Raw genomic sequence first — 8,768 nt, 5'->3', positions numbered from 1 at the left:
CAAACAAAATTAAATTAATTAAAATATGTAATATGCTAAATATATACATAATGAAACAATAGATATTCTACACATGCACACCAACACAGCCACACCACACATTTACACATACACCCACACACATACACATACACACACACACACACACACTAAAAAGACTGAAAGATATAGTTCCTTTTGTTTTTATGTACATAAATGAAGAAGAAGAAAGCTAAATTCTAACGAAAATTGTAAACTTAAAGCGACAGCGATATCGAAAGCGAGAGAAACGTAAAAACAATTAACGGAATTATACATTAAACAAATACAATTAAATAATAATAAAAAAAAAAATATATAAACAAAGCAGCAAAAGCATTATGTAGCATGTATATTTAGTAGTTGAATTAACTAAATTTTGAATGTAACATACAACAGTTAATGTGGAAATGTGAGCGCAGTCGCGACAACGCCAAATATCAACTTCTTATATAGCGATATATATTCAGGATAGTTTGGCCCCCCCCCCACCCCAAAAGTCGCCGCCGCTCCCGCCCTTCCTTGCCCCTCGCTGCTTTAGTGTATACACTCAGATACAAGCATACATACATACATATATGTAAACTACCATTTAAACCAATTATTATAAAATTAAAATAATACACTACACATAAAGATTGTAAAACAGAAAAGGAGAAAAAGTAAAACAAAAAGCTTCAATATTTTTATTATTTCTAATTAGAGCTAATTGTAAAAATAAAGCTAAGTTAATTGTTTCCTGTTTGTATAAGCAACAACAAATAATTAAATAAAAACCAATACAAATAATTAGCAATACATTCAATTATTTAAAAGCCGGCACTAAAATTTAAATTTGTAAGTAGATTCATTAGGTTGCAATAGGGCACACAATCGGGATTGAAACTTCAGGAACTTTCAGTTAATTGAAAAACCAGTAAGCTCTTATTTTCAAAATAAAGCGCCATTGAGTTTCGCTTATCGCACAAAAATACCGATATTTTCTGTGCACCGATGACTAGAGTAAAAAGTCGCAGGAATATGTGATATAATGACCGGTATCAACAATAAAATAATGTCCAATTGATCCAAATTTCAGAAAATTACTTCAGCAGATGATATAATATTCATATTATATTTAACGAATTTATATCGATATACTGTATACCCGATACAAACAAACTATCAACTTTATGCCATCCATAGCAAACGTTGGGAGGGGGGTACATATATGCGAAATTTAGTGATGTCTCCAGCTTGAATTTAAATATTTAAACAGCTGGCCAAAGAACTGGCTGCCGGCCGGCCAGCAGCAGCCAAACGCCCAGAACCCAAGCACCCGTCTGGAGTCTGGAGCGAGCAGAAGACATACCAAAGCCAAGAGAGTCGCACGCACATCTGGACCCCTCGCGACGTCTGTATAAACAAACTTCCACACAATAAATTATTGCTGCCTGCTGTTGTTCTTGTTGGCGTGGAGCACATATGCTATGCAAAAACTAGTTTGAGCGGTTATTGAACCTCTGACACTTGACTTGCGTTTGCCGGCAAAAATATTCATTCGCCCCCGAGGGCTGACCGCTCAATAAGAAGTTCAACCCGGTATCCAGGAACGGACGTGTCAGCGAAATTCTGCCAAAGAAGAGTGGCATGCACGTGTACACCATGAGTAATCGAGTGCCGGAGCTAATTATATGGTGGGTACACAGCCACATAGATTTTCCATTTACTCGTTTATTTACATAGCAATTTTGGTGCTTGGTGGCCATTCCAGCTCCTTCATCGTGGTCAGCTTGCTGGTCATACACTTCTTTTCGGACCTGTTGCGAGCATCGCTGGGCGGCTTCTACACCAAGGATGTGACCCTGTCGCAGCTGGTGGAGGCCCAGAGCTCCGACTATGCCTGGCTGCTGAAACTGATGGTGAACTGCTTCGGCTACAGTTGCGTCTTTGTGCCCGGCTATCTCATCTACAAATATGTGGCACGCACCGGCTATCTCGAGAGGGGCAACAAGACTTTTCTGCACACGGCCATCAACATGTGCATCACCGGCAACTCCAGCTACGAGCCATTGGATGCTGCGGCCAGTGCAGCGGATAAGGAACGATCAGCAGCAGCATCGGCGGCTGGCAAGCGTACGAGTTCCCAGGAGGCTGTGCAGCTGCTTTGGTGCTTTGGCGGCCTCATGGTCTCCTATTTGACCTGGGGCGTGCTGCAGGAGAAGATCATGACACAGAAATACCTGAACTTTGCTGGAGAGAGTGCCAAGTTCAAGGATTCGCAGTTTCTGGTGTTTGCCAACCGACTGCTGGCCTTTGTGGTGGCCCTCATCTATCTGCAATGGCAGCCCTCGCCCACGCGCCACCGTGCACCGCTCTACAAGTATTCGTATGCCTCGTTCTCGAACATAATGAGCGCCTGGTTCCAGTATGAGGCGCTGAAATTTGTCAACTTTCCCACTCAGGTGCTGGCCAAGTCGTGCAAAATAATCCCGGTGATGGTGATGGGCAAGATCATGTCGAAAGCCAAGTACGAATCGTACGAGTACGCCACAGCTGTGCTAATCTCGCTGGGCATGATCTTCTTCATGAGTGGCTCGGCGGACAGCAACAAAGCCAGCGGAGTGACCACCCTGACGGGCGTATTCCTGCTCTCCTTGTACATGGTCTTTGACAGCTTCACGGCCAACTGGCAGGGCTCGCTCTTCAAGAGCTACGGCATGACCTCCCTCCAGATGATGTGCGGCGTTAATCTCTTCTCCTCGATCTTCACTGGCGCCTCGCTGTCCATGCAGGGCGGATTCATGGACTCCCTTTCGTTTGCCACCGAGGTAGATATATTTACACACACGATTTATGTTTAGTCCTACCTCACGTCAAGTATCCAACTTTCAGCATCCGAAATTCGTGTTTGATATGGTTGTGCTTTCCATTTGCTCAGCGGTCGGGCAATTGTTTATTTATCACACAATCGATGTCTTCGGCCCAGTTGTGTTTACCATCATTATGACGCTGCGTCAGGTGACTTCCCACCACTCTCTGTTTACTCAACTGTCTCTCGGCTAACCCAGAACCCCGCTTATCTATTTCATCCTCTTTGCCCCACAGGCCGTAGCCATCATGCTCTCTTGCTTCATCTACCACCACAGCGTGTCGGCTCTGGGCATCTTTGGTGTTCTCATCGTTTTCGTGGCCATCTTTCTGCGCGTCTACTGCACACAGCGTCTGAGGGCGATGCGCAAACGGGCCGAGGCTAACAAACCCAAAATGGCTGTCTAACCAGTGGCCTGGCGTATCGGCGCCTCGTACACAACGCACAGACTTCCCAGCTCAGTTTTTAAGTTATTATCTGGATACTAAGCTCACTACGGATCCTACTTCCTATCTCTCCAACAGAGGCAGCTCGCAGCTGGAATTTCTCTTCCCATTTGTACAGTTTTGTTTTTCTAGTTTTAAGTTTAAAGTGTATACTTTTTATTGTAACCTTAAGTAGACTGCCCCCCTGTGGAGGCCAAACGATTTTATGTGTGCATCAAGTAAATTGTCTAGGTATGATATGCCACAGCATGAGCATGAGAAGTGTGTACTTAAAGGGAAGGCGAATAAAAATACTTATTAGATAAAGGATTGATTGTAGCCCAGCTGATTCATTTTTGAACAGATTTGGCTTACCCAAATGGCAATGCAAATCTTAATCTGAAGACTCTCGAATGAGAGAATTTGCTACGATGCGTTGTCAACTGATGCCGTGGAAAGATTAGGTTTCCAACTGAGAAAAACAGCAACAAAAAAAGGTGATTAATGTTAGATGGATCCGTACATCCCCCCCACAACTAATTAGGTGCGATCCCAGGGCGACATTGACCCACTTTTGATATTACATTTTTGGCAGAAATAACTTTTTTTGGCCAAAAACTACAATTGGTGAGAGCTGGCAGAGCAGCCAGCCGCGTTGGCTGACACAGGTCAATGCACATGAGTCGCAGAGTGTAGCATGTTGTTGTTGCTGTTTCCCTTTGCTATTGTTGTGGCACATGTGGGCGACGCGACTATAATGATGATGGTAATAATGATGATTATGATGATGCCGGTGGCTTGGGGCTGGGGCTGGGGCTGTGGCTGGGGCCGGGGCCGGGGCTTTGGGTGGGCGGCCTAGATTACCATATCAAAACAATGCGCTGGAAAAATGCGAGCCAATAAAAAAAGGGCATTATGCAATAGCGTCAGTCGGTGTCTGGGGCTGCCTTCTAAGGGAAGAGCAACAAATTTGCCAAATTGGTTTTTGTTTTTTTTTTTTGCACAGCGGTAAGGTGATAAGTTGGGGCATGCTCCACAGCAGAGGAACAGTTCGTGTCCATCCAGCCAACCGAGCAGAAGTCTTCGACGACTCAGTGAATCCGCGTATCCTCGACATGCAGCTGCTGCTTGTTCTCCTTCTGGGAGCCCTTAGTTGGTCCGTGGCCTATCCACGCAGCTACAGCTACGATTACCCCAGGCGCAGGCCCTCGCCCTACTCCTATAACACCATCCCATCGCAGAGCAATCGGCAGACGAGGCAGAGCAGTGGCACTGCTGCACCCACCAAATCGGACACGGAGAATGCCAAATTTGCGGGCGCCTCGAACCAGGAACTGGACGAGTCCGTCGGCGATGAGAGGACTTTGCTGCTCAAGAAGAAGCTCCGGAAATTGGCTCGTCCTTACTTGGGATACGGCGGGTATGGCGGCTATGGGGGCTACGGCGGAGGGTATGGCGGCTATGGAGGCGGAGGTCCTTGCTCACCCTTCGGACGCGATGCCAAGGGTGGCCAGAAGGATCCTGACGAGCAGGGACGTTTCCTCTTCGATGTGAATGTGTACAAAGTTTATCCAGGAGGATGCCGTGGGTACGGCGGCGGCGGAGGTGGGCTAGGAGGCGGCTTTGGCGGCGGCCTAGGCGGTCTGCTCTCAGACCCCATTCCACCACCGGTGGCGCCCTACCCCGTGCCAGTCCGCCCGTATGCTCCGTTCGCCACGTGGCTGTCCCTGTTCGCTCCTGGCGTGCTTGGAGCCGCAACTGTGCCGGGTGTTCCCCTGTCAGACCCCATTCGGCCGCCTTTGGCTGCGGGCGACTTACAGAGCGATCCTGCCGTGGATCCCAGCTACGCGGCGCCCCCAGTGCGCCGACCCGTGCCCAATCGTGTCTACTACGATTCAGCTGGAGCGGTAAGTCGAGCGACGATCGATGAATGAATTACGAGCCCCGTCCCCGCTCACACTCTCTTTTGCAGCCACCTGTGACGCCCGCCCAACTGGTGGGCGGCGTAGCCACCACTGTGAATGGCATCATCCAACAGCTCACCGGACAGGTGCAGCCCGTCTACCAAACGGGCGCCTATCGCTCGAGGGATCTGCGGAGCAGCTACGGATGAGCAGTGGACGATCATTCACCCATTCACACTATGTATAGAGATGTAGTTAAAATGTGATTACGAGTATCTGTTAGGAAATAAAATAAGAACGAATTTACACGACGAAAAGCGGCAGTTTTAAAAGAGGAAAGATGCCAAATGCTGCAAAGATTAGGTACCAAGAGTGTTCCGCAGGGACTCGACAGGCTACAATTTCAATCAATTTCTGGTGCATCTCTGAATCCGAAGCTACTGTAGATTTATGCAGCGCCCTAGTCCGTAGACCCTACCTAGGCGTATAAATTGTGTGCACAAATTTACTTGCCCAAAAGCGTTTTAGAAACCTTAAAATATTTATTTCCACAGCCCAAATGGAATGCGTAAGAACCACAAATAAATCTTATTTAATGTGCACGTTGTGGCCATAAGGAAATGGTTCAATTGGCAGCCAAATTTCGGACCGAAAAATCAGTTGGGATTCTCCAGCTACGATAGTGGGATAAGATTGTGGCGCGGAAATCCCCAGACCATGTCCAGGCAACAGCTTAGTCATGCCCCTGCCCCTGCCCCTGCCCCTGCCACACACACATCAATCTCGGATCTATGCCCATTAAATTTATGCACGTCTCGTTCGGCTCATTAAAAGCAGCGAGAGAATCGCAACACAAAAAAAAGTTGTGCCAAGGACAATGGTACCTATGTACCTTTGTATGTATTCCCCCAGAGAAACCGGATTTTGGTTAGTCTTTTTTGATGTGTGTGTATTTTACAATCTCCGACGCAGGTACGAGTACACTTGTACAAATAATAAGGCACTTAACTAGACAGGTGGATCACAGCCTCAGGAGAGGTTTAAGTTTAACCGAAGAAACCGCCTCCGTAGCCACCGCCGCCATAGCCACCATTGTGGTAGCCATTGGAGTACTGCGACTGACTGTACTGGCCGCCGTACGAGCCGCCCTGGTTGTAGTATGACCCGCCGCCACCGCCGCCGCCAGGATAGAATCCTCCGTGATGATGTGGTCCGTGTCCAAAGCCAGAGTAACCACCGCCAGGATAGCCGGAATAGCTGCTACCGTAGCCCCCGGGATAGCCAGAATACCCGCCACCGTAGCCGCCACCGTACCCCCCTGGATAGCCACTAGCATATCCGCCTGGGTAACCGCCGCCGCCAAAGCCACTGTACAGGCCTCCGCCTAGGCCAACTCCAGCACTGAGACCAACACTGCCACCGAATCCGCCGCCCAAGAGCCCAAAAGTGCGTCCCTCCGCCTTGACGGGTGCTGGAGCAGGTGCCGCCCGACCATAACCGACGACCAGCAACACGAACAGCAACTGAAACGAAGAGAGCAAGCCAATGAGCAGGTGCATCACAGCGCGGGATCCAGACACACTTACACAACTCGCACGAATCACAGCCATGACGATATCGAGCGCTTCTTGTACGAAACTATATTGCAATTGTGAAGTGCCCGAAGCTTTTATACCCCGAATCCGAATATGTATCGTCAAGAAGCTACAACTACGCGCCGCCACGCATTGCCAAGTGATTCTACGCAAATTGCAGAACAAACACAGCCGAAAGCGAAACCAGTTTGTGACGAAATCTGGGAATGCCCCCCCAGGTCCACAAGACACAATAATAATCGTGGCGGACAATGCGACGGCGGCGCTGCTTGACTGGGCATCAGAATGCGTTAATTTTTTCAGCCAGCCCAAAATTATCATTTTTTTTTTGAGGGTTAACTTCAGTGGCCGGCCGATCAAGATCATGGAAAACCCAATAAAAATAATCACTGAAGCATTTACAATCACCAGCCTAGCCGCTTTTCAAGACCATCACGAAGAGGGGAGCACTACGACGATTTGCATGTACACTAATTTAAATAAGAAGGTTTTTCTTTAGTGGCAGCTTTTATCTACATTATCAGTTCTTTTAAGACTTCTTCCATCCTCTACTGCAGCTTATCCCGAGTAAAATATTGTATATTCCCACAAATCCCATGCCAGGTCAAAGATAATCCCCCAGTTAGGGTATGCCTCGCTAAACCGCTGTCAACGAGCAAAAACAAATGACTTGGGCAACAAACTTTTTCAAAGAACGTGCAGCGAAGCATATGGGTATGCCTCCATTGTCGACCCGCACTCTTTTAGCTCGTTAGCACTTGTTGCCAGGTATTGTAAGTATATGACTAACGATATGTCTGATATGTATATGCATGTGGCGCACTCCCCCCCCTCATATTTATTCTGCTCCATTGTTGTGCCTTCACTTTCGTTTCAAAGTTTGTTCACCCTAAAGCTGATTATCGCTTGACGTCAGCGGAGTTAACATAGAGAGACCAACCCACATCATCATCATTGCTAGTCAGGAAGTTGTAGTTGTATCCAAAGACAGCTGTACGACTATGATAGATCAGGAGAGGAAAATAAATAAAATCTTAATGGGTTGGGGCTTGAAAAAGACCTGAATATTGATGGAATTCTAAGGGAAAATATCCTACAAGTGAACGCTAGATAAACTAGAGAAATGTAGCAGGCAATTTAGCTTGGATTAAAATCGATGTGACCCCTTTAAGATTGTTTCATCTTTATTTAGGAAAAAAACTAAATCGTTCAAGTACAAAAAATATTCAAGATTCTATATCAAATATCTCAGATATTAGTAGGTACTACGAGTGTACGAGTACTAATGATTATGTCTTCGCATTTGTTCTATAATTATATTTCTCATCATTGTAATTACTTCGAGGCGTATTTCCGTTTTGCGGCGACTATAAGAATGCCAAACTTTAATCAGAGGCCATTGAGTTGTTTGCTAACCATGAAGGTGGGTGTACACAAAGATTTAGTCGCTCCAACAAAACCACTAATTCGTATTCTTCTCTTCTCTTTTATAGTATTTTACGCTGTCCTTTCTGCTGTGCTGCCTGAGCCTCCAAGTGTTGAGTGCCCCCCAGTGGGGCCTAGGATCAGGATTTGGCTATGGTTTTGCGCCCTACTCGGGCTATGGCGGCAACTATGCCTCGAGCAGTGCGAGTGCTGCAGCGAGTAGTAGCGCTGGATATCAACAAGGATTCGGATCGCCCTATGGGGGCTATGGCGGTTTTGGTGGATATGGAGGATATGGAGGCTATGGAGGCTATGGCCAGCAGTACAATCAGTTTAGTAATCAGCAAAACAGCTACGGATCCTCCAGCTATGGCGGCTACGGCGGATACCCCTTTGGATATGGCAGATGAGTGATTGCCAAACAGATGCATATTTGCTTTGGCTAAATGCTGGAAATTTCTGGCTCTAAGCGTGTTTTGTTTGATTTCTTTATTTGGCTTTTAATTTGATGGAGGTCAATAAAACGTAAATACCCAAAATGATTCACTCG

General features: G+C 46.9%; 4 protein-coding genes across 5 annotated transcripts; 3 read left to right on the top strand and 1 right to left on the bottom strand.

Moving 5' to 3' along the window:
* Positions 1-1,196: 1,196 nt before the first annotated feature.
* LOC111069958 (adenosine 3'-phospho 5'-phosphosulfate transporter 1) lies at positions 1,197-3,568 on the top strand. 2 transcript variants are annotated; one of them, XM_022360229.2, is made up of 4 exons: positions 1,197-1,694; positions 1,772-2,828; positions 2,879-3,018; positions 3,106-3,197. In XM_022360229.2, the coding sequence occupies exons 1-3, from the start codon at positions 1,648-1,650 to the stop codon at positions 3,005-3,007; spliced, it is 1,233 nt and encodes a 410-aa protein (XP_022215921.2). In that variant the 5' UTR covers positions 1,197-1,647; the 3' UTR covers positions 3,008-3,018; positions 3,106-3,197. The 2 variants fall into 2 exon arrangements, with proteins under 2 accessions (XP_022215921.2, XP_022215920.2); XM_022360228.2 differs by having other exon boundaries at positions 1,199-1,694; positions 2,893-3,018; positions 3,106-3,568.
* Positions 3,569-4,354: 786 nt separating this feature from the next.
* On the top strand, positions 4,355-5,499 carry LOC111070130. Its single transcript, XM_022360461.2, has 2 exons — positions 4,355-5,201; positions 5,267-5,499. Exons 1-2 carry the CDS (start codon positions 4,410-4,412, stop codon positions 5,405-5,407), a joined length of 933 nt encoding a protein of 310 aa, XP_022216153.2. The 5' UTR covers positions 4,355-4,409; the 3' UTR covers positions 5,408-5,499.
* Positions 5,500-6,135: 636 nt separating this feature from the next.
* LOC111070179 (POU domain, class 4, transcription factor 1) lies at positions 6,136-7,748 on the bottom strand. The gene is given in 4 exon segments (XM_022360545.2): positions 6,136-6,501; positions 6,503-6,721; positions 6,785-6,938; positions 7,738-7,748. Coding segments are annotated over 4 exon segments (666 nt in total). The 3' UTR covers positions 6,136-6,219.
* Positions 7,749-8,210: 462 nt separating this feature from the next.
* On the top strand, positions 8,211-8,628 carry LOC111070178 (neuropeptide-like protein 29). Its single transcript, XM_022360543.2, has 2 exons — positions 8,211-8,216; positions 8,287-8,628. Exons 1-2 carry the CDS (start codon positions 8,211-8,213, stop codon positions 8,626-8,628), a joined length of 348 nt encoding a protein of 115 aa, XP_022216235.2.
* Positions 8,629-8,768: the final 140 nt, after the last annotated feature.

Source organism: Drosophila obscura, unplaced genomic scaffold (genome assembly GCF_018151105.1).
Source record: "Drosophila obscura isolate BZ-5 IFL unplaced genomic scaffold, ASM1815110v1 contig_4, whole genome shotgun sequence".
Taxonomy (NCBI): domain Eukaryota; kingdom Metazoa; phylum Arthropoda; class Insecta; order Diptera; family Drosophilidae; genus Drosophila; species Drosophila obscura.
The sequence above is the reverse complement of the archived record's forward strand: the minus strand, read 5'-3'. Positions and strand labels throughout refer to the sequence as shown.

Bases quoted from the DNA above. Each gene is read 5' to 3' on its own strand.
- LOC111070130 (XM_022360461.2), top strand. From the start codon at position 4,410: ATGCAGCTGCTGCTTGTTCTCCTTCTGGGAGCCCTTAGTTGGTCCGTG. The intron at 5,202-5,266 runs GTAAGTCGAGCG...TCTCTTTTGCAG, and splicing joins ACTACGATTCAGCTGGAGCG to CCACCTGTGACGCCCGCCCA.
- LOC111069958 (XM_022360228.2), top strand. From the start codon at position 1,648: ATGCACGTGTACACCATGAGTAATCGAGTGCCGGAGCTAATTATATG. The intron at 2,829-2,892 runs GTAGATATATTT...TCCAACTTTCAG, and splicing joins CCCTTTCGTTTGCCACCGAG to CATCCGAAATTCGTGTTTGA. The intron at 3,019-3,105 runs GTGACTTCCCAC...TTTGCCCCACAG, and splicing joins TCATTATGACGCTGCGTCAG to GCCGTAGCCATCATGCTCTC.